General features: G+C 44.0%; 1 protein-coding gene across 3 annotated transcripts in view; it reads right to left on the reverse strand.

Annotated features, from left to right (window-relative positions):
- The window catches only part of VGLL4 (vestigial like family member 4), a 152258-nt gene that overhangs the window by 118088 nt on the left and 8651 nt on the right, over window positions 1-25519 (reverse strand). For all 3 annotated transcript variants that reach the window (XM_061128870.1, XM_061128872.1, XM_061128871.1), the window contains exon 2: window positions 20539-20615. In XM_061128870.1, the coding sequence (XP_060984853.1) occupies window positions 20539-20602 (64 nt within the window). In that variant the 5' untranslated portion in view covers window positions 20603-20615. The remainder of the gene's footprint in view (window positions 1-20538; window positions 20616-25519) is intronic.

Genomic DNA, 25519 nt, shown 5'->3' on the forward strand with positions numbered 1-25519 from the left:
ACCACCCTTATGGCAGAAAGCAAAGAGGAACTAAAGAGCCTCCTGATGAAAGTGAAAAAGGAGAGTAAAAAGTTGGCTTAAAATTCAACATTCAAAAAACTAAGATCATGGCATCCGGTCCCATCACTTCCTGGCAAATAGATGGGGAAACAATGGAAACAGTGACAGACTTTATTTTCTTGGGCTCCAAAATCACTGCGGTTGGTGAATGCAGCCATGCAATTAAAAGATGCTTAAAAAAAAATAAATAAATAAAAGATGCTTGCCCCTTGGAAGAAAAACTATGACCAACCTAGACAGCACATTAAAAAGCAGACGTTACTTTGCCAACAAAGGTCTGTCTAGTCAAAGCTATGGTTTTTTCCAGTAGTCATGTATGGATGTGAGAATCGGACCATAAAGAAAGCTGAGCACCGAAGAATTGATGCTTTTGAAGTGTGGTGTTGAAGACTTTGAGAGTCCCTTGGACCACAGGGAGATCAAACCAATCTATCCTAAAGGAAATCATTCCTGATACTGTGGCCACCTGATGCAGAAAACTGACTCATCAGAAAAGACCCTGATGCTGGGAAAGATTGAAGGCAGGAGGAAAAGGGGACAACAGAGGATGAGGTGGTTAGATGGCATCATCAACTTGATGGACCAAGCTCCAAGAGTTGGTGATGGACAGGGAAGCCTGGTGTGCTGCGGTCCATGGGGGTCGCAAAAAGTCGGACATGACTGAGCAACTGAACCGAACTGAACAGCCAGGACAGAAATAGTGATAACAGCATACATAGATTCTTGGACCTAGTAATTCATGACAGAGAACTCACCATAAAGAAATAACCCTAAATGATAACCCTATATGCAAAACAGAAAAAGAGACACAGATGTACAGAACAGACTTTTGGACTCTGTGGGAGAAGGCAAGGGTGGGATGTTTCGAGAGAACAGCATGTATACTATCTATGGTGAAACAGATCACCAGCCCAGGTGGGATGCATGAGACAAGTGCTCGGGCCTGGTGCACTGGGAAGACCCAGAGGAATCTGGTGGAGAGGGAGGTGGGAGAAGGGATTGGGATGGGGAATCCATGTAACTCTATGGCTGATTCATGTCAATGTATGACAAAACCCACTGCAATGTTGTGAAGTAATTAGCCTCCAACTAATAAAAATAAAAAATAAATAAATAAAAAAAAGAAGAAATAACCCTAAAAGGGTGGGGAAAGGATGAAGAAACTGCCTGAATAAATGACATTCATTGCAGTATTATGTATAAAAGGGAAAAATTAGAAATAATTTTAAACTACAACAATATAGGAGCATCAGTTTTGGCCCATGCACTGGATGATAATATTATACAACCATTAAAGTATTTGGAAACATTTCCTCACATTAAAAAACGATAAAGGATTCAGAAATTTAACCAAGGATGTAAAAGATCTATACACTGAAAACTGTAAGACACTGAAAAAAAAAAAGTTGACAAGACAAAGGGAAAAATATTTCATGTTTATGGATTGGAAGAAACTAACATTATTAAAATGTACACACTATTCACAGCAATTACTCATAGACTGAAAGCAATCTCTATCAAAATTCCAGAGATTTTTCACAGAAATAAAATAATCTTATAATTTGTATAAAAGCACAAGAGGCCCTAAAGAGCCAAAGCCAAACTGAGAAAGAACAAACCTGGAGGCTCACACTCCTCATTTCAAACTTCAAACAAAGCTAGAATAATCAAGACAGTGGAGCACTTACTGGCATAAAAACCAACACCAGGACCAGTGGAGCAGAGTGGAGACTCCAGAAATAAACCCATGTGTGTGCAGTTCAATTAACCTATTACAAAGGTGGCAAGGATACCCAGTGGGGAAGGGGTAGTCTCTTCAATAACAATGCTGGGAAAACTGACTCTGTACACTCAAAAGAATGAAACTGGACCCTTACACCTTACACAGAAACCGGCTCAGAATGGATTAAAGACTTAAATTCAGATCTGAAACCGTAAAATTCCTAGAAGAAAACAGAGGGATAAGCTCCTTGACATTGGTCCCAGCAATGTTTTTTTTTTTTTTTGGATATGACACCAAAAGTACATGCAACAAAGGCAAAAACAACTGAGTCTATTATCAAACTTTTTTTAAAAGCCTCTGCAGAACAAAGGAAACAATCAACAAAACAAAAAGGCAACCCATGGAACAGAAAAAAAAAAAAATTCAAACTATATATCTGATAAGGGGTTAATATTATGAGTTAACAATGGTGATTAATATTCTGTAACTCCTTTCATATAGTATAAAGGGTTAATACTTAGTATTATGATACTCAGTAGCAAAAAACAAACCAAAACAAAAAAAAACCACCACCACCAACAACAAAGAAAACAATTTAAAAATGGGCAAAGGAACTGAATAGACATTTTCCCAAAAGATGACATATAAAGGTCAATAGGGGGGCTTCTCTGGTGGCCCAGTGATAAAGACTCTGCCTGACATGCAAGACATTCAAGTTCCATCCCTTACCCAGGAAGATCCCACATGCCAGAGAAACTTAGCTGGATTTTTTTCCACAGCTAAACAAAGCTCACCTGTGACCTGAACACTACACGTCTAGCACTTAGAAAACAGCTTTGAAAAAGTGTCCGGACAAAACCTATCACACAATTAAAAAAAAAAAAAGAAAGAAAGGTCAACAGGTATATAAAAAGCTGTTCAACTACACTTTTTATCAGCAGGGAAATGCAAATCAAAACCACAAAGAGATGTCACCTGTGAGGATGACTATTTTCAAAAAGGTGAGATAACAAGTATTGACAAGATTGTCAAGAAAAGGGAACCCAAGTACATTGTTGATTAGAATGTAAACTGGTGCAGTCACTATGGAAAACAGAAGGGAAGTTCCTCAAAAAAATTAATAGAACTATCATATGATCCAGCAATTCCACTACTGGGTACATACCCGAAGAAAATGAAATCAGTATCTCAAAGAGATATCCACACTTCCATGTTCAACGCAGCATTACCTCAACAGCCAAGATATGGAAACAACTTAAGTATCGGAAAATAGATGCATAGATAAAGAAAATGTGACACATATATATGTATATATACACACACACAAGTATGTATATGTGTATATGATGCTAATGTGAAAAGGTAAAACATATTAGTATAACTATGCACTTGTATATATTACTGCAAGACATATATAGTGAGAATATACACAAGTATATACACTAAGGTATTATATTATAGATATGTGAATATTACTCAGCAATAAGAAAGAAAGAAATCCTGCCATTTGGGACAACATGGATGAATCTGGGGGACATGATGCTAACTGAAATATACCAGACAGGGAAAGACAAATACCATACGATCTTACTTACGTTTGAAATCTAAAATACAAAACAAATAAACAAACCTAAGAACACAGAGAGTCACAGGTACAGAGAACAAACAGGTGACTGCAGGGGTGGGTGAGAGAAATAGGTGAGAGACTAAGAGGTACAAACTACACATAAAATAAATGAGCTTTGAGGCTACAATGTACAACACAGGGAATAGAGTCAGTATTTTATAATAATTATAAATGGAGTATAACCCTGCAAAAGAGTGACTCATTCTGTTGTACACCTGAAACTTACATATTATTATACATCAACTATATCTCTCAAAAAAAAAAAAAAGAAACACAAAGTTTCAGTTACAAAATAAATGAGTCACAGGTATGAAACAGTGTGGAGAAAAGAGTCAATAAAAATGTGGTATCTTTGTACGGTCACAGATGGTAACTAGACTTATTGCAGTCATCATTTTGTAAACATACAGAAATATCAAATCGCTATGCTGTGCGCCAGGAACTACCACAGGGTCATAGGTCACTTATACTTCAAAAACAAACAGAATAGAAAAAGAGGGCAGATGGTGATTACCAGAGGCAGGGGTGGGAGTGGGGGTAGGAGGAATTAGACAAAGCTGGTCAAAAGGTACAAACTTCCAATTGTAAGACAAATAAGCACTAGGGATATGATGTACAACATGATAAAGTTAACCCTGCCTAATGTTACGTGTGTGTGTGTGAGTGTGTATGAGTGTGTGTGTGCACACGCGCACGCTCAGGTGCTCAGTCGTGTCCGACTCTTTGCAACCTCATGGCCTGCAGCCCGCCACGCTCCTCTGTCCGTGGGATTCTCCAGGCAAGAATACTGGAGTGGGTTGCTGTGCCCTCCTCCAGGGGATCTTCCCCACCCAGGGATCGAACCTGCATCTCTTACAGGGTTAGAGTGAAAACCTAAAGGGAACGTGATAACTTTCTCCAAATATCTCAAGGATGGAAACTGGAACAATTTCAAGGGTTAAATGTTCTGAGAAGCTGGGAGTAGAAAGTTACTCAAGGAATGAAAGTTATAGCCATGTAGATTTCATTTCAACAATAAATCTGTCCAAACCCCCAGAAGTGTTTAAAAACGGACAGTGTACTGACAGGATGAACTCTCCCTGACATTCAAGCAGAGGATAGCGAGGCACACACCAGGAATATTGCTAGGGCACCTCTGCCTTAAAGGGAGAACTGATCAAGAGGATAATCAAAATTCTATCTGTATTTTTTTTTTTTAAAGTTCTGAGGTCCTAAATTAGCGTCTGTTTGCACAGAAGTCCTCAAAAGGAAGTAGGGTTTAATGCAAGGTGTTGTTGTTCTGTCGCTAAGTCCTGTCCAACTCTTTGGGACCCCATGGACAGCAGCATGCCAGGCTTCCCTGTCCTTCAGTATTTGCCTGGGTTTGCTCAAACTTATGCCTACTGAGTCAGTGATGCTATCTAACATGGTCCACTGTAGAAGGGAATGGCAAATCACTTCAGTATTCTTGCCTCCAGAACCCCATGAACAGCACGAAAGGGCAAAAATGCAAGGTCTCCAGAAAGCAGACGGACAGGAGACGGCATGCAGAAGTTTGCTGGGGAGTCCTCAGGATCACCGCTCTGGGGGAAGAAAGGAGATGGGAGCTGAGGGAGAAACTGGGTTGGGACGCAGTCACAGCGACCTTCAGAGAGAGAGGGCAAGAGGGCTGGCTGGACCGGTACACCCCTTACTCGTCAGCCACTGCTGCACCCAGGGAAGGGGCGTGGCTTTGGGAGGGGGGCTCCCACTGGCTGAGAACTGGGGGGACCGGGCCGACCAGCAGAACAGAGTCTACTACAAAGCGCTAGGTAACATTTTTCTGCATCAATTACTTTGGTAGAATAACAGGTGTCAAATGCCAAAACAAGACGCTGGCACTTCACGACACCGCGTTGTTAAATATTTAGCGGCTCACTGGTCTGGCTTGGAAAAAAAAAAAAAAAAACTGAAGTGCCAAGTGTGAGTAGCCACTCAGTGGCTCTTCTCTGATCTCATGGACTGTAGCCGCCGGGCTCCTCTCTACACGGGATTCTCCAGGCAAGAACACTGGAGCGGACTGCCATTCTCTTCTCTTCAACAACAGCCATGATTAACCAGTAATACTCAAATTAAGGGTAAAATCAAAAAATTTAAAACCCCTTTCGTCCAGACATAAACCATTCCTTTACTCTTTGACTATCTTCTAACTGATAAGCTTTCTCTGTGCTATTCTTTCATCCTGTTAATAGTAGGACGTTAATTTATAAAATTATCTGCACCATACACATGTAATTTCCATAACGTGAACTGAAATGCAAGTTCAATACCATGAAAAATAACCAAATCCATAGATGAACACAAAATTTGTCTCATCCTCTAGATATGTTCTATGCATATGCTTCAAGGACAATTAATATTTTTTAATTCTGTACTCTTGAAAAATAGGTGAATAACATCTAGTCTTGCACAATTATAGCAGCTGGGTTCTCAGCAAATCTCAAGACTATTTTACCCTCGTTAAAATGCTACTGATGGAGAATATGCTCAGCTATGATACAAAGATTAACAAGGCTTTCCTTTTGCTCATGAAGCGTGTGTTGACACAGAAAAGTGAAGTGTTGTGGACACAGGCAAGCAGGGTCTACCCTCACACTGAATTATCAGAAAGGTCACCTCTTCAGACTGATCCATTTTTAGATTGAAAAAAGTTCAAAATTTAATACAGAAAGATTTTTTGAAATGATCTTTTCACACAAAGGTAAAGCAGCTTCTTGTGATGTGTCTCTGAAACTCTTCTGAAAGTTCAAAGAAAAATAACAAGGAAAAGTGAACCTGCCGGTACTCCAGTCAAACTGCTTAATTCAGGAAGATTTAGAGAAACCTAATTAAGATCAATCAACAGAATAAAATAAACACGTGGTTTTCTGAGCTGCTAAGTTTGCACTGATCGCCACAGCAGCAAGTGAAAACTAACACAACTGCTCATTAACATCGGTCACGCTAGCTTTGAAGCAAACACTGTGTCTTGTACATTTCAATGTATTCTATTCAAGTCTAGCACACCTTTCTATACAAACCTGGCCCTCGATAGTATTTTTTTGAAAGAATGAACTCTTGTAAATCTCCGCACTGCTTTCACTGGAGGAAGAATTATATTAGAACCGTCTAGACCAAATTTCTTTACTTGGGCTCTCTATCAGAGTCCAGGAGCTGACAGACCTTCACAGTTTTTGACTCTTATTATTCACTGATCTTAGGCTGACCTCTCTAAATGTTTCTCAAATACATAAACCTCAACAAGACTGTTTCTTTTAAAGGATGACTAGTTTTCTCGTAACAAACATGTTCAGTATATAACTGAATCCCTTTGTTGCTCCCTTGAAACTGAAACAACATTGGACAGAAACAACAAGGAGCTAACAGAAGCAGCCGAGATTAAGAAGAGGTTGCAAAAACACACAGAAGAACTGTACAGAAAAGGTCTTAATGACCCAGATAACCATGATGGTGTGGTCACTCACCTAGAGCCAGACATCCTGGAGTATAAAGTCAAGTGGGCCTTAGGAAGCATCACTTCGAGCAAAGCTAGTGGAGGTGATGCAGTTGCAACTGAGCTACTTAAAATCCTAAAAGAGGATGCTGTGAAAGCGCTGCGCTCAGTATGTCAGCAAATACGTCAGAAAACTCACAGTGGCCACAAGACTGGAAAAGGCCAGTTTTCATTCCAATCCCAAAAAGGGCAATGTCAAGGAATACTCAAACTACCAAACAATTGAATTCATCTCACATACTAACAAGGTGATGCCCAAAATCCCTCCAGCTAGTCTTCAACAGTACATGAACCGAGACCTTCTAGATGTTCAAGCTGTATTTAGAAAAGGCAGAGAAGCCAGAGATCAAATTGCCAACATCTGCTGGATCATAGAAAAAGCAAGAGAATACCAGAAAAAGATCTACTTCTGCTTTGTTGAGACTATGCTAAAGCCTTTGACTGTGTGGACCACAACAAATTGTGAAAACTCTTAAGGAGATGGGAATACCAGACCACCTTATCTGCCTCCTGAAAAACCTATATACAGGTCAAGAAGCAACAGTTAGAACTGGACATGGAACATGGACTGGTTCAAAACTGGGAAAGGAATATGTCAAGGCTGTATATTGTCACCCTGCTTATTTGACTTAAATGCAGAGTACATCAGGCAAAATGCCAGGCTGGATGAATCACAAGCTGGAATCAAGATTGCCGGGATAAACGTCAACAACCTCAGATATGCAGATGATACAACCCTAATGGCAGAGTGAAAAGGCTGGTCTAAAACTCAACATTCGAAAAATGACAATCATGGCATCTGGTCCCATCACTTCATGGCAAAGAGATGGGGAAACAATGGAAACAGTGGCAGATTTTATTTTCTTGGGCTCCAAAATCACTGCAAATGGTGACTGCAGCTATAATATTAAAAGACACTTGCTCCTTGGAAGAAAAACTATGACAAACCTAGACAGTGTATTAAAAAGCTGAGACATCACTTTGCAAACAAAGGTCCGTCTAGTCAAAGCTATAGTTTCTCCAGTGGTCATGTACAGAGGTGAGCACTGGACCATAAATAAGGCTGAGCACAGAAGAACTGATGAACTATGGTGCTGGAAAGGACTTGAGAGTCCTTGGACTGCAAGGAAATCAAGCCAGTCCATCCCAAAGGAAATCCACCCGGAATATTCATTGGAAGGACTGATGCTGACGCTCCAACACTTTGGGCTCCTGATGCAAAGAGCCAACTCACTGGAAAAGATCCTGACTGCGGGAAAGATTGTGGGGGAGGGGGGCAGGAGGAGAACATGGTGACAAAGCATGAGATGCTGAGTTTGAGAAAGCTCCAGGAGACACTGAAGGACAGGGAAGCCTGGCGTGCTGCAGTCCTTGGGGTTGCAGAGTCGGACATGACTTGGCGGCTAAACAACATTAAAGAAAAAAATGTTTGGGGTTTTACCGTTTCTGTTTGCTGGTTCGTTTTTATAAAGGGCAGATATCAGTTTTTCTGCTGTTATTGTTTTGGTTGTCCATTTGACTCACTTATTTCCTATTTTCCTAATAAACGCATTCTCTTCTCAATACTGCTTTGGCCTCACCCCACCAGAACTTCAATCTGGCACATGTGTAAGATCCTAGTATCTTTGCCTAACTCTACAACATTTTGTTGCCAGTCTTCCAGATCCCTAACTTTGTCTTTAATCATATCTATTTGATTATCCAGCTGATCTTTTTAATCTTTCAAATTCAATCATCATAGCTTTACTTTCCATAAACTTTGTTGTTCTAAATCACCTTTTTCATAGCAGACTACTTTTATTTAATGTGTGCGTGCATGCTAAGTCAATTCAGTAGTGTCCCACTCTTTGTGACCCCGGAGGCTGTCGCCCACCAGGCTCCTCTGTCCATGGGATTCTCTAGGCAAGAATACTGGAGTGGGTTGCCATGCTCAGCTCCATCGGATCTTCCCAACCCAGAGCACAGTCTCAGGGATCGAACCTGCATCTCTTATATCTCCTTACCATTGGCAGGCAGGTTCTGTACCAATAGTGCCACCTAAGAAGCCCTTATTTGATATATTTACACACCTCCTAAATTCCCCTGAGTGTGCTGACTCATGTCTTTTCTTTCATCCTATTTTACTCAAATGTCCAATGATCCCTTGATTTTCATTCATACTTAGGATAAAAGACAGAGCCAATCCACAAGCGCACGTAAAGCAGGCTTCCTCTCTGGCATGAGGTCGCTCACGGAGAGGCTCAACCTTAGGGCTCTAGGTGAGAGCACAGTGAAGTGAAGTGAGTGAAGTCGCTCAGTCGTGTCCAACTCTTTGCGACCCTGTGGGCTGTAGCCAACCAGGCCCCTCCGTCCATGGGATTTTCCAGGCAAGAATACTGGAGTGGGTTGCCATTTCCTTCTCCAGGGGATCTTCCCGACCCAGGGATTGAACCCGGGTCTCCCGCATTGCGGGCAGACGCTTTAACGTCTGAGCCCCCATAGGTTGCATCAAATGATGGGCCTTCCTCCAGGGTAAGGGCGTGAGGACCAAGCAGCAGGCAGGTGGGGAGACAAAAACAAACCTGCCAAAAACAAGTCAGTCTTGCCTCTGGTGTGAAACACTTTAGCAGACACTGCCTGTAGAAGGCTTAGGCTTCCTTCCCCAGCACGCTGTGTGTTGTGGGCGCCCAGGGTGATTTTAAGCTCTGCTCTGCTCCCCGCTCAGGTCTCTAAACCCACTTGGGGAACCCTCCCCAAAAGGACGTTGACTTTCTCAAGAGCACAGTCTCAGTTCTTGGCTGGGGTGGGGAGGGGCGAGGAGTGGGAGGTGGGGGGTGGGGGTCACTGTTATAAATGGAATACTTTAATTTCCTGAATTTTGCTCCAGGGCACCTTCCCACTGGTAGTTGCTCGTCACTGTTAAGTTCTGCTTTTAATTCAGCTTTGCACCTGTGTCTTGCGTTATGATTTTTTGTTTTTGTTTTTGCTTCCTTTTGTCAATCTACTCCCACCTGTTTTCAGTTTTCCAGGAATTCCTTATAACTTTTGGAGTAATGAAGGTAGACACCCATGCTAGTTTTCCAGCAGCGGTAGAGATTTTTCTTAATGTCTATTTTGTCATCATCTTACAGGGTTTTTGGTAAGAGAGGAGCCTGATACATGTGTTCAGACTGCCATTTACTCCAAAAATCCAGTTTGTCCTCCTGAATTCCTAAATGAAACATTCCTATGTAATTTAATTTTATTCAGAGCACCCTAAAGCTAACACTTCGCTGGGAACTGGAAAAAAAGTCATTGTTCTCAACTCCTACTTATTGGTGGGGGGAAAAAAAAAAACAGATTTCTGCCTTGTCTAGTTCATTAATAAAAACTGATTATAGCCTAGTTAAACAAGTTAAGCTCCATAAAAGAAAGGACATTTAAGCAATATTTTTCACAGGGGAAAAAAAACAAATGTACGTAAAAAGTGTGATGAAAGAAATGCTAACTTCCCCAGATTTCAAATGCAAAGAAAATTTACTCATTCCATTTACAAGGAATCTAGAGTGTGATCCAATAAAAAAGCAGTTACAATAGATCGAAAAGCCACTGAGGAGGTAACAGTTTGATTTTTCAAACTGGATTTGATTTCTCTAAAAGTGTAAATCACATACGTATTGCTTCTACAAATTGTATCCACATAAAATGCCAAGTCAACAAGCATTCTGTAAGTATGCTACCTAAATCTTTGAGAAAACAAAAGATAAAGAAAAGATGCAGCCATTTTTCTTTTAAAAATAGAAAGTCTGGATGAGAAGAAAAATATACACATATGCAAATTCATTTCCACATCGAGATCATGAAAGATCCCAGGAGCTGTTTTAATATTAAATATCTCCCTTTTGAGTTCATAAAGAATTGCTACAGGAATTCACAACTACAAAGTGAGAGGGAAGAGAAGCTGATGCAAGCTGCTTTTTAAAAAAAAAATCTGTTCCTCAGTTGTATTGATAGAAGTATTGGGACTAGACCAGAAAGCACACACTAGCTACATACGTATTGGTTCCCTCTTGGCAAGGGAACTCCTGATGGCCTCATATGGAATTTTAAATATCTAGAAATTTTACATAAAAATCCAGGCTTCACTTGTCTAGATCAGGGCTCCATATTCGCGTGTTAAAGTAGTCAGCTGGAGCCAGTGGTAAGGACTGGCTCCGTAGGGAGAGAAAACAGAAATCATGGTCTGGTGTAAGCACTCCCACCAGGGCTGATTTCAAGCTCCCACTGTGACAGTGAGATTGGGAGGAAGACCACCAGGCGAGCCCCAGGAACCAGCTCTGGCACGGCCGCGGCAGGAACCGGGTGAGGGGCTGCCCCCTGAAAGGGAGGAAGAGCTCCGATCTCCAGGGGTCCCGTGCCCCTGCCCGCTCAAACCTGGCTGCTTCAGGCGTCCGCGCTCTTCTGCCCCTTCACCCCCAAGAACTCACGACCAAGTCAAAGCTGGTGGTGGTCCTGGGTGCACTGCAGCAGACCACACACACACAGAGAGCATTGTTTAGGTCTGCTTACAGGAAGGACACCGATGAATCGATGAATCGGGGTGTGTGGAGAAGACAGCCACTTCACGTGATGCTTTGGAAGACACCCAACAAAGAAGGGGTGATAGTGCTGCGGATGTTTGCACCAGACGCTGGTTGGGGAAGGGGAAGAGAGGATGGAGATGGAAGAACCAGGTAGGTATCAAATGAAAAAAGGTCAGTGTTTATTTCAGCCCAGGATTTTTGACTCTGATATTTTGAATTTAATTGCAAATGACATTAAAATAGCTCAAAACGTTTTTATGTGTATTGAGAAAAAGCAAGGATTTCTAAAGGTTGAGAAATATTCATTTAAAGTTAACATAATAAAGCATTCTCAAGTGTCTAAAGAGCTATTAAGTGGAAGAATCTATTTCCAACAACCATTATGCTAGTTAACAGGCCATTATTTCCACCAGTGAGATCCATTTCTAACATTTCATATGCTAATTTGATCAGATATAAAACCACAAGAATAGCAGAGACACTTGTAATCTGTTTTTGGAGGGCAGCCCTCTGATTAAATGCCAGGTGCCCACCCTAGGAAACACTTTGATGAAAGCTTCTGACCACACCTAGAGAGTGTCTTCAATAAGCTCCTAATATATCCTGCCTAATGTTTCATGCAGCTTTTTAAAGTATGATAAAATGGGCTACTGAGGGATGACCTTTTCACTGCCACTATTCATGAAAGGTAAATAACTGAACACACAAAACATGAGTAACTCCAACCTTTAGTGAAGTCAAGTCACAGAAAGAGAAGTGTCGTATGATATCCCTTATGTAGGGTTTCCCTTGTGGCTCAGATGGTAAAGAATCTGCCTGCAATGCAGGAGACCCAAATTCGATCCTTGGGTCAGAAACATCCCTTGGAGAAGGGAATGGCTACCCAATCCTTTATATGGAGACGCTAAAAAGAAATGATAGATATGAACTTATTCACAAAACAGAAACAGACTCCCAAACTTAGAGAAGGCACTTATGGTTACTAGCGGGGGGGACAGTTGGGGAGTTTGGAACCGGCAGGTTCACACTGCTGTATTTAAAGAGATAACCAACAAGGACCCGCTCTAGCACAGAGAACTGTGCTCCATGTTGTGTGGGAGCCCCCGGAAGGGAGGGGGTTCGGGGGAGAATGGATACATGGCCCGGGGGCTCTGCTGTGCGCCAGGAAGCATCACAACATCGTTCATCGGCTGGACTCCAAGAAAAAACTGAAAGCTTACGAAAAAACAAAAGGCAGTAAACTCAGTCTCCTTATTTTGAAAATCAAAAGGCGTGGGAACATGAAGCCAGAGAAGAAGACAGCTCCCCAGGACCTGCGGTTTCATCCCCTGAAGGACTATGCACCACCCAGCAACAGCTGACACCCAGTTATTAAGTGCTGGGGGCGGGGGGCCACAGTCCATGGGCCCGAAAGAGTCGGACACAACTTAGCGATTAAACAAAACACCATTCTGAAGATCACGGCAGCATGTGATTGCGCATGAAGGTACTGAGGCAGGGAGGCGGGAGAAGCACCTCAAGTTTTTTTTTTTAAACTTTAATTTTGATTTAGGCATCCAAAGTCTTAAAGCTTCATTTCCCCCTCTGACACCTCCTACTCAGCTTACTGCAAATGTTCTGCAAAGTCTAAAGTATTATCGAGAGGGACATGGTACTCCGTTGACTCGGTACGTTTTGGGCAGTAATGGTGATAATTAGAGCGAAATCATTTTTGCTAGTGTTCAATAACTTAATTTCTTAGAGATGAGCCTTCACTCCCATGGTTACTTTATTACCTATAGATGCTTATTACAGGCTGATCATAAGCACCAAATGGCCCGTGCTTGGCATATGAAGCAGAATGGAGCAGAATCTTTGCCTTGAACAAGTCTGGGGACTCACACAGACCCACAGAACCTTAGGTTCTGAAGTCCAGCCTATCCCCTTCCTCAGCGCATCTGGACAGCAGTCACCTCGTCTCTGCCTGGCACCTCGGCAGTGAGGCATCCTGTTTCTTTGCAAGCAGCCCATGCCAGCAAGAGCTGAGATCCCCTCCTTGAGCAGACCACGGTCCTCACAGGTAAAGAAAGCGCATTGTACAGAGAGGTTCTGGGGCCGTCACCCGGCCTCCACGTGTGGCCGATCACAGCTACTAACATTTGGGAAATGCTGGTTCACTGGTTGGGAAGCCTTTTCCAAATGAAAACCTTCTTGCTGACTTATTGGTAGAGGGAGCATACACAGTTTTACTTTTAATCTACAGCTATGTCTTCAATGCCTTCCATCTCAGGACACCCAAATAGAGGAACGAGGATTTAGACTTCAGAGTCAGGCTCCCAAATTCAAACCTCAGCAGCACCAGGACCAGCTAAGCATCCTTAGGCAAGCTATTTAGGCGCTGTATGCCTGTTTCCTTGTCCATAAAATGGGACTGATCACAGTAACTCCTGAACAGGGCTCTTGTGAGAATTATAATGCAGTGACCCTGAAATTGAGGTCCATGGGGAAATGCTGAGGGGTCTGGGAGGAGCTTTCACCTGAGCTGGTTATTTCACTGAGAACACTTAAAAAAAAAAAAATTTGACATATGCATATCCTGAATCGGACACCTACCATTCATATAACCATAGTATTGGCACATGATTTTGGTGACTGTGTTTGCATCCCCCCCGCCCCCGCCCCAGTCTCATAAGAAAAGGACAGAAACAAACCTAGTATGAAATGGAGGTATCTGCACTAAAAGAAAACCAGTTTATGCCACCATAATGCATGCAATGAAATACGTTACAAGAGTTTGCAGAGATAAAGTGGTGGGGGAACTGTGTCAAAGGACGCACGGCAGGACGAGCAGGGTGACGTCAACGGAATCAACCGCAGCTCGGCAGTGCCGGGCGCCATACGCTAGCGGAGCGGGATTTATCGTCATCTACCGGATCGTGGCGAACTTTTATGGGCTACGTTTAAATTGTAGGTTCAAGCTCTGGCTGTGAAGTTGTAAAAGAACTATACGTGTAAAGATTTTATGCCCCGTTTTATGCTTATGTATATTTAAGTAACACTGTAATAAAGATAACCAAACTGTGGTTATGCAAGGGAATGTTCTTGTTCGTAGGAGATATGTAAGTACTTAGAAGTAAAGAGGCATGATATCTGCCATTTGCTCTCAAATGTTTCAGTAAAAATAATCCACATATATGTGTGTGTATACATATGTACAAACACTACATACATACACATATAATATATATAGAGAGAAGGAAATAGGATGAAATATAAACAACCTGGGGGCTCCCCAGGTGGCGCTTCTGGTAAAGAACCTGCCTGTCAATGAAGGAGATGCAAGAGACCTGGGTTCCATCCCTGGGTTGGGAAGATCCCCTGGAGGAGGAAGTGGCAATCCATTCCAGTATTCTTGCCTGGGAAATCGCAAAGCAGAAGAACCTGGCCGGTTACAGTCCAGGGGGCTGGAAAGAGTCAGACAGAACTGAGTACACATCCATAGACAACCAGAGAACCTGGTTAAAGGATCCTGATAGCCAAAGAATTACATCATCTCATACCTAGAAGCATCCAGCCCCTCCTGGTTAAAGAGGCAGATCCAGAAGTCCCCGAGGAGTATTTATTATTGGACCAATGACTCAGTAACTCACACCTGGGGGAAGGGACTCACACTGGGCAGGCGACTGTAGAATGCTTACCAATGCTCCTTCCTCCTCTCTCTGGAATTTGTGGCCACAGAAAGTCCAGGTCTTGGATACATGGTGTCTCTACAGGCGGTAGGATATAAAGAATGCACAGCACAAATGCAGTGACCAAAGCCATCACATTAGGCTGCAAAGGATCTGATTGGTGTGCTCCCATCAGGGTCTACTGGGCAGTCTCAACGGAGCATGCTTTGGGGGAACAAGAGGGACCTAAACAGGCTTAACCAAAGAGGAGTGACTGCTTTCTTGAGCACTGACTTTAAAAATCAGGAACAGTACAGCCTCAGGCTACAGCAGAACTGCTTCTAAAGGGGCAGTCCTGTTCGCTCCCAGCGGGCGTGCCAAGTCCTAGGGCTCTTGACCGAGAACAATGTGATGACGTCACCCCGTCCAGCCACCGATGGATTCCAACTGCACACCCTTCATGCCCCAGCGGTTAGTCAAAGCTCCCCAGGACTTAAACGGAGGAGCCAGAAGCAAGTTTATCCAACAAAGGAGATAAAAAACCAAATCATGTTTTTTCACCTACAGGTCCCACCCAGTTCATTTGCAGATCCTCAAGTCAACTTAATGAGTCATGACCCAACTTTTACTCAAACAAAGTAAAATGCAAAGAAATAGAGACAACTCAAGCTATAACTGTGCAAAAGGGAGGATAAGAACTGTTTCATGAAGTTGCTGTCTCAGTTATGTCAGTATGAGTTTGAGGGTCACAAGGTAAAAGCTTTTCTTCTTCTGGGCCGTGGCCAAAATGTTGGCAAGCCATGGTGTCAGGGGCTGAGAGGAAAGACAAGAGGACGGGAGGAATGGAGAGAAAGAGAAAGGAATGCGGAGCAGCCCCAGCTGGTCCGGTCACAGGAAGGCGCTGGCTATGGCACCAGGACCTACACATAGTGACCTCACTGGCAGACAGTGCCGGCCACCCAGGAGGACAGATGTCCACCGGAGAAGACAGTGTGTGAGCCCGACTCCTCTTCATAATTAAGTCCATAGGTTTCTTTTTTCCCTTTTTAAGGCAAAACAGAACCCGCGCTGTGCTCAGGCACTTTAGTCGAGTCCGGCTCTTGCCCTCCAGGCTCCTCTGTCCGTGGGATCCTCCAGGCAAGAACACTGGAGTGGGTAGCCATTTCCTCCTCCAGGGGATCTTCCCCACCCAGGATCAAACCAGAGTCTCATGTCTCCTGCGATGCAGACAGATTCTTTACGGCTGAGCCACCGGGGAAGCCCCAAACAGAACCCTGTTTGTTTGTTTAGTCACTCAGTCTGACTCTTTGTGACCCCATGGATTGCAGCCTGCCAGGCTCTTCGGTCCATGGGATTCCCCAGGCAAGAATACTGGAGTGGGTTGCCATTTCCTTCTCAAAACAGAATCTATATACATGCAAATGTCCACACATCTGGGGCATCAGTCCTCATGATAACAAAAAGCCAGTGCTCCCAGGAATGCTTTCCCTGGAAGGAGGGCGGTAATTTATGCTTCATCAATCAGTTAGTGTTCAGTGACCGTCACCACCCAAGGAGTCAGTGCATTTCTAGGAGCAGATGCAATGGCAACACTGTGAAAGCCACCTTTTTTCCCTACCACTCTCCGTGCATCACTCATGCTGACCTCATCTGGGTTGTTCAGATCATATGAGTATTCGTTAGATGAAACAAAGGTACTTTCCCCGCCGCCAGAATTCTCAAAAAGAAAGCTACATGCTCCTTACAATTATTCCAGCCTAACTGAAGAAGTCAACAGATAAAAGAACTCATAATCAAGAGACATAAGAACAAAATTACCAAAAAGAAAACATTCTGTACATATCTCGGTGAAGTGCAGTCATGGTACAGACATACCCAGGTGTTGTTATTAATATAAACATCGGTGCCTATGTGTCCTGTCCTCAAATTTTGACTTCTAAAAAATAGGCTTGGTAAAAGGTTAAGGTCCAGGTGATGCTACCGGCAAAGAACCCGCCTGCCAATGCGGGAGACACAAGAGACGCAAGTATGATCCCTGCGTCAGGACGACCCTCTGGAGGGGGAAATGGCAACCCATGCCAGTCTTTTTGCCTGGGAAATCACTGCAGTCCACGGGGTTGCAAAGAGTAGGATACAACCGGGCACACACTATTATAAGGTCCTCCCAGCACCAGGATTAATGATCCCTGCAAAGAGAGATTCTTCAAGCACATGGAAAAATGGCCATCGTATTGCATTTTCATTAAGTACCTTCCAGGATTACCCAGGGTGCTGATTCAATCAACGTCTCCTGAGCAGTGGGATGATTATTTTAAGTAAGCGTATTCCTTCTAGGCCATCCAGATAAGTAGCTATTGTGTTTCCACAAAACCACCATTTCACTATTGCCTTTATCTCTGCAGTAGTACTGTTAAGGTTATTTCTTTTGATTCTTCACTAGTAGACATAACGAAGCCTTAAGGCTATCAGGTATTAAGTACTCAGCTCCTAACAGATACTGTTCTCCTCCAAATGCTAAAACAATAGCATCTTCAAAAATGCCCAAGTCTCTGGCTCCCCAGCAGCAAAAGGAAAGAGAACCATTGAGGTCACCCACATGAGCTGGAAACCTGATCTCTGGTAGTAGAACATTTTTCTGCTTGTAATAAGACACCCACATCAGATTACATACACAAGACTTTTTTTTAAAGTTGAGGAGAATGTGAAGTGTAAGAGCAACTTACAACAGAAGCTAAAACAGAATTAATCTAGGGCACAGAGCCCTGAATCAGGCTGAAAAAGCTCCAGTGGGCCTGAAGAAATCCACAGAAAGGCGGTGAACTTAATGCTCAGCTCTGTCTATAAACTGCCTGAATTTTCATGTCCTTACACTGCTAGGTCACAGAAAGTACAGTGAATTTCTGCTTTCTGGGCTCTGTTCTCTTGTGGGTGAAGGGCGGAGCACCACAGCAAAACAGTTTCTTAAAAATGCTGCCCCTGTGTGAATAATAATGATTACAGACATCTTTGGACTCCCCCCTCCCCCCCCCCCCCCCCCCCAGTTATCTTTAAATGTCAAAAGTGGTCCAGAGATGCTGAAACCTTTACAGAGGGGACTCCAGAATTATGCTGGCCCGTTGTTAAACCAATTGGAGCCCAAAATAAAGTCTACCCTGTGACCCCTCTGACCTTACACAGGTATCTGTCCTTCCTCTTAAAGCACTGATACTGTGTTCCTTGCAGAAGGAAGGTAAGAACTCCTCTCTCTCTTGGCAGTGTCCTTTGCTTTCTGTGAAAACAGCTCTCCCACGCTGTAGGCACCACAGACGCCTGGCAGCTATCTCACAAGCATGCCCAGTCTCCCCTGCTGAACATTTTACAGCCACAAGAGTCGAAGCAGAAATCAGTTCATAAGCTCCATGAGAAGGGAATGGCTACCCACTCCAGTATTCTTGCCTGGAGAATCCCATGGACAGAGGAGCCTGGTGGGCTACAGACCAGGGGGTCACAGAGAGTTGGACACGACTAGTGACCGATGCCAGCTCCATGAAGGCAGGACTGCCCTTGCCCACCCAGAAAAGCCCCTTATCCACACGCACTGCTCACACAACTGGTAACTATTCAGGCCTCCAGCCTGAGCAGACGGATCCTGAAGCTGGGCTCCGGGAGGGAACCCGAGAACGTAGTAGAGAAAGAGAAGAAACTCGCCCCCTCTGAATAGCATTGAAACATGTATATTATCAAGTGTGAAACATCGCCAGTCCTGGCTGGATGCATGAGACAAGTGCTCGGGGCTGGTGCACTAGGATGACCCAGAGGGATGGGATGGGGAGGGAGGTGAGAGGGGGGTTCGGGATGGGGACACATGTAAATCCATGGCTGATTCACATCAATGTATGGCAAAAACCACCACAATATTGTAAAGTAATTAGCCTCCAACTAATATAAATAAACGAAAAAAAAACAAGGAAAGAATCTCACCCTCTCTACACTCAGGACACAAAAACCACTCTGAGGTCATTACTTATTTTTCATTTGCACAAACACGATATTGTTTTACTGATCTGAACTGAATATCACAAAACAGAGAAACTCAAAATATTGTCTTATATTTTTTTTAAGAGCTTCTAAATTGGCTATAGTAATGTTTAAAGAAATCTGTAACCAGCTATTCAAGTCAGTAACACTTGCTGCCATCTTAGCGACATAAAGGGGTTTTTGTTGTTGTTTCAGTAAGAAGTCTACAACCTGGGCTGCCGCTGTGGAGCTCAATGTCCTTGGGAATGATGCTTAACATCCCTGAGCTTCAGTTACTTAGGAAGGGATAATTACAGCTGTACATTACGTGAGAGGCTAGGGAAAAAAACAAACTTCAACGGCTATTTCATGTCACCACGCATCTAAAGATGATCGTGCGTGAGTGGCGGACTCTATAGTAACATAAAGGAGGAGATAAGGTCCCAGCAGAGGGCCCCACGCAGCACCCACAGGACAGCGCAAGGCAGTGGCCCCAGGAGCTGAGACTACAGTAAGCTCTACACACACAGGAGCCCAGGGCATCTTCACAAAGACTTCGGAAGCAGCTCTTGCTATTTCCTGTGACTAGTGAGAGAGCTGAGGCTTAGACACACAAAAGTCCTACCAGCTAGTGAAAAAGCAGACCTCACGTCTCAAGAACGTGCGCTCCGGCTGCCAGATTTGTCAAGAACTAACCCGGAAAGTTGCTCCTCCTTCCAGAACTTACCATGTATGAAAGTTCCACCTCAATAAATCTTTTGTTAGTAGCATTTCAGGGCTTAGAGAAAAGAACCCTCGACCTGACTTCCACAGAAAACGGTCGTTTCTGCAAATATCAACGGTGAACAGTAACATTTAAAAACAAAGGTGCCTGAGAAGCAGCAGGAAAATCGCACTCACACAATGGCAAGCGACCTTCCAGCTTCGGGGTTCTCTCCTCTTCCTCCCCCTCCCACCGCATCAGGGCATACCCCCCCACCCCGAGTATGTGTCCTCTCTCAGGCGGGACTCGCAAGACTATTTCCCATTTTACACACACTTCCAATGACACAGATGATTTTGGATGAGTCTTCGCGTCTCTAGTTCTCCGCTGGTCAATCAGTCTATCGACAAACACCTACTTATCGAAAGTTCTGGAGACACACAGAAGGAGCATCTCTACTCCACGTCCCACTTAAGAGAGTCTTTCGGAGGAGAGGACTTCCTGAGGTTAACAGCTGAAGCCCTAGCATCCAGAGATATCATTTACAAGACTGACATATTCTGGCTCCTGAAAACAAAAATAAGGACGCCAAGCTGTTATCTCCAAAGAAAACAAGCCAGGTTCACAGTGTACAGCCCCGAAACCACGTGGAGAAACACCCGATGTTATGACAATGCAGGAGTCAAGAGGGGGAGGGGTACAAAGCACTTAGAATGGATTCCTGACTTACGTTTTTCGTCATCAGCGTGTACCAGCGATGCTGCCCTTGACAAGACATCCAATGGGGTCTCCATTCCTGGTTGGAGCCTAGAAGGCAAAAGAATTTAAAAGGAATTCAAAAGACTCTTCTAGAATTCTGGCAGTTACCCATGAGACGGTGACTCCTCCACTAAATGCAGATCCCAATGCTGAAGGTGAAACTCTTTCCGGCCAGGGCTGAAAGCCAATGAACGTGGTTCGGGAACAGATAGAGAAAGGGGTTAAATTCCATTCTGTTCACTAAGCCAAACCGTGCCAATTCCAGGAAGCAGCCCAAGTCAGGACTCAAAGAAGGGATGTTGTGAATATTCATGCCCATGTTATTTGTGCTTATAAATGTTTATGTGTATGCATAACAGCACGCCTGCCCAGACGTACCCAGTAAAATCACTTCTCAGAACAAAGCCTACTCTACAAGCATAGCATGACACCGGCAACACTTTTGCTGTGGTAGTGGTGGTTGTTGGTTTGTTGGTTTTAACAAAAATTACTACGACTGAATCGCTCTGTTCTTTTGCCTCCTGAGCTAAGAGACTCTACAAAGCTGTGGAGCTTAAAATATGCAATAGATTCATGAAAATTGTGTGAATTCCACTGGTGAGTTAAATGGCATTTTAAGTCCAATAGGGATCTTTATTCTAACTTGTCTTTATTTTGTAGCGATCACTGCCACCTGTTTTTTAATAAAACTTGGATTTTTATTTTTAATTCTGTTTTCTTAAATTACAGCACACCTATAAAAGCAAACACTGAAGAAGAGCTAAAGGTGGTGGAAAACCTAGAAAAATTCCTGTTTGGGATTATTTTAAAATATATACACACACATGCATGCACTCACAAACAGTTATTAGGAAAATAGATCCTGTCAGTTCAACTGAGAAAAAATACATTCTTAAGTGCACCCTTTAGATACATTCAGCATTTACTCAGCATTCCTCAGCCTTTACTGAGTACCTACTGCGTATGTAGCCATGTACAGATGTGAGAGTTGGACCATAAAGAAGGCTGAGTGCCAAAGAATTGATGCTTTCGAACTGTGGTGTTGGGAGAGGACTCTTGAGAGTCCCTCAGACAGCAAGGAGATCAAACCAGTCGATCCTAAAGGAAACCAACCCTGAATATTCATTGAAAGGACTGAAGCTGCAGCTCCAATACTTTGGCCACCTGATGCGAAGAACCAATTCACTGGAAAAGATCCCGATGCTGGGAAAGACTGAAGGCAAAAGAAGCAGGCAGCAGAGGATGAGATGGTTAGATAGCATCACTGACTCAACAGATATGAATCTGAGCAAACTCTGGGAGATGGTGAAGGACAGGGAAGCCTGACGGGCTGCAGTCCATGGGGTCAAAAAGAGCCGGACACGACTTAAAGACTGAACAACAACTGTGTATGTGCCAGTTACTAGACACAGCAGAGTGGCTTTGCTTTACAGTATTCATACGTCAGGCCTCAAAAAAAAAAATACGCTCTTGATCCTGCACTGTGATTTCATTCAATAAACATTATCAACTACGTACCAAGGCAGGAAAAATAAACAGAGCCCAGCAGTTGGCTTCAAAGGGCTTATTTGAATTTATACCGTAGACATGCCAATAAGAAATCTAGTTTAAGGCAGTGTTTTTCCCCAAGTGTTTCACTGGATGTTCGCATTTTGTGAAAAAAAATTTTTTTCTATGATAACTACATTTGGGAAACACCAGAATAAACCACATCAAGCGATTTCTTTTCCTTCTTGGGCTTTTGATGGGTTGCTGTGTCTTCTGCAGCGGGCGGAGGTGGTAGGGAGGGCAATCTTATATACTTGAAATCTCTCAAATTTCACTAGCCCTTCTTTTAACCTGAAACCACTCTTAGGGGACACTTAGGGAAGTCAAGGATTAGGGAGAAATGCTAAGTGCCAAAACAGGGCTATTTAAAAAAAAAAAATCCTGTAGAAATACCAACGAATTTTGAAAGGCTTTGGGGAGAAAACAGAAGGTGAGCTGAGCCTCTGAAGAATGAATGTACAAGTACAGAAGGGAAGGACAGAAGCAGAATGCACTCAAGAACCAATGTCCAAATCAGCAAGATGGGCAGTGTGGGGCCAGGAAGTGAGCAATGAGGATGGAAATCTGGACTGATGCCACATCACCGGAGGACAGAGGGCTTTCACAGGATTTGGGCTGGATTTTGTGTGAATTAAGGACCCACTGAACTCTCTGAGCCAAGCAATGAGTTGGCCATTGATGTGCTGTTCCAGTAAAGTCATCCTGGGAGCAGCCTATAGTCACAATCTGCGGAACAGGAAGCTGACGGCAGGGGATGATCTGATGTGATGGGCAGAAGGCAATGGATGGAGCTTCCCCGGGGGCTCAGATGGTAAAGACTCTGCCTGCAATTCAGGAGACCCAGGTTCGATTCCTGGGTCAGGAAGATCCCCTAGGAGGAGGAAATGGCAACCTACTCCAGTGTCAACGTGAAAGAGGAGAGTCCAAGAAGGCTCTGAGTGGCAAGGAGGACACGTAAATAGTAAATTTCTTCTTTTTCAGAGACAAGGAGGGAGCAAGTAAACTCAGAGAGAGGCACTCAAGAGAAAAATCAATGACACGCACAGTCCTCATCTTTCTTATATGATAGAAAAGATCACCTCCAGAGTTAAGACTCGGGAACTTGCTCAAAGGTGGAGAAAATGAAAGTTTGGGACAGACTGACAGGAAAAGGCTTGCTGAACTCACGAGAACTCGGTTACTCTGTTCACCCAAGCCAGTTTCCTATTCAGGAAAGATGTGAGTTTCATGTCTTTTATTTTGATTAAGTAAATGCTGATAAGCAGTCTACTCAGTAGGTCGGTATTTAGGCTCACAATTCCTAAATTAATTGCTTCATTAAGCTGAAGGACAACTCTTTCAAAATTCTAAACACCCAAAGATACATGTTAACACATGCCTCTTGCGCAAATATTTGCCCAGAAGCAAAATATCAAAGCATAAAGATACAAAAGGACACATAGAAGTAAGTCCAGAATTCAAACATGTGGAAGATCAGATATTTAAGCTTATTCTTCCCAAGTGACTTAGGTTCAAAGTAGGTAGATAAGAGATTAGGTGCTTTAAAGTTCCCCTACGAAGCACCTGCCATCTGCTGCAATCTTATTAACGCCACCAACCAACTTTTATTACACAACTGTTGAGTTCAGCAAAGTATTTGGGACAGGTCACAGAGGAACAGAAGATATCACGCCTGCTTTTAAGACATTACAGCCTCGTTGGTGAAGCTGAAGTACACAGAACGGGATAATAAAAGGCAAAATATAACACTAAAATGTGTAGTGTGGGATAAAAGAGAGATCAGTGTCAGCTGAAGTGTCTACCCTGTGAACATGTTTGTGTGTGTGTGTGTGTTTTAAAAAGCCACTTCAAAGGTTTCCTTCCCATCCTTCTCCCTTGGGCGGTCTCTCCTCACAGACCTCTCCCAGGCACCTGGATCACACGGTCTGAAGACTTCCTGAGTGTGAGTACCCTGATCCTTGCGTGTACAGTCCTGTTGGACCCACAGCCTGAGGGAAGGCACAGCGGAGGAATGAGAATCAGGGAGGGAGACGAATCAGCCGGGTCAGGACTGGGAGTCTCGTCGTCAGGGAGCAGCAGCAGCAAAGTTTGGGAAGCACGATGTGGGTGGAGGCCCAGGAGGGAGCCCACGGCTGGCCAGACCGGTTTCCACTCACTGGAGCAGGCAACCAGCGGGCAGCGGGGAGCCCCTGAGCGGGCTGGGGGAGTGGGGTCAGGGATGCTCTGGTTTGGCAGGTGAGGGGAGGATGGCGTGACCGGAAGGGGTGCAGTCAGGGGTCACTGGCGGGCCAGGGGGCAGGCTTCTGTGGGAACCAGATGTGAAATAAGGACAACAGGGGACACAGGGGGGAGATGAGGACCAAGGACCAGGCACTATGCAGGCACAGAAGACCTCAGCAAATAAAGGCAGAAGATGACAGTCAAACAAAACAGACGCCTGAAATTTACATCTCAAACAATATCCACAGCCCAGGACACCCAGTGAAACATGTGAGTAACGTGGGGCGGGGGGAACTATAGCTACAGTATTTGACAGAGTGTCACACCCCACTGGAAATGAGCATGATGGCACCATGGTGATTGGAGAGGGGACTCTCTGGGGGGCGGGGGGTGGTCACTAACCCTGTAGTCGGCATGGGCTCAGCCACTTCCTACCTGTGTGACCTGGGAAGTCATTCTACGTCTGTGACCTCACCTGTACAATGGGGACGCTGATATTTCCTGCCTCGCAGAGTGTTAGGAGAAGTGAAAGGGCTTTTCCTGTATTAAGATAACTATTTGTCAAAACATACATGAACAGGGGACTCCCTTGACGGTCCAGGGGTTAAGAATCTGCTGAGCGATGCAGGCAATGCTGGCTCAATCCCTGGTTGGGCAACTAAGCCCGCATGCCTTCATTCCTGAACTCAAGTGCCACAGCTAGAGAGTCCACGCGCCTCAACGGGAGATCCCTCACGATGCAACTAAGGCCCGATGAGGTCAAACAAGCAATTTTTAAAAGACTGCACATGTATTAAAATATGTATATGAACATAATAAACTGCAAATAATGGTAAATGTACCAGAAAAGGAGCACTGGCCAGTACTTGAGATACAGAAGATTTCTCTGGGATGAGAAACCCACAGGATGGGAGGGATTAGGCTTGTGACGGGGAGGCGGCGGACAGGCCAAGCTGACCCTGTGGACGCAGGGGCCTGCTGGGACCACAGCCAAGGAGACGGGGGCGATGCGGGGCATTGGCATGGGCCGGGTCACTCATTCTCTGTGGGGCGTGATGAAGCTGAGATCTTATTCCTAGGGAAAAGTCCTTGAATGGTCTGAATGGTTTTCAACAGTGGAGAGACGAGTCTGGTTTATTTTATATCCTTTATGAACCCATAAATCATCTACAAGCTTTTGCAAA

This window comes from Dama dama, chromosome 24 (genome assembly GCF_033118175.1).
Source record: "Dama dama isolate Ldn47 chromosome 24, ASM3311817v1, whole genome shotgun sequence".
In the NCBI taxonomy this organism is placed as follows: Eukaryota; Metazoa; Chordata; class Mammalia; order Artiodactyla; family Cervidae; genus Dama; species Dama dama.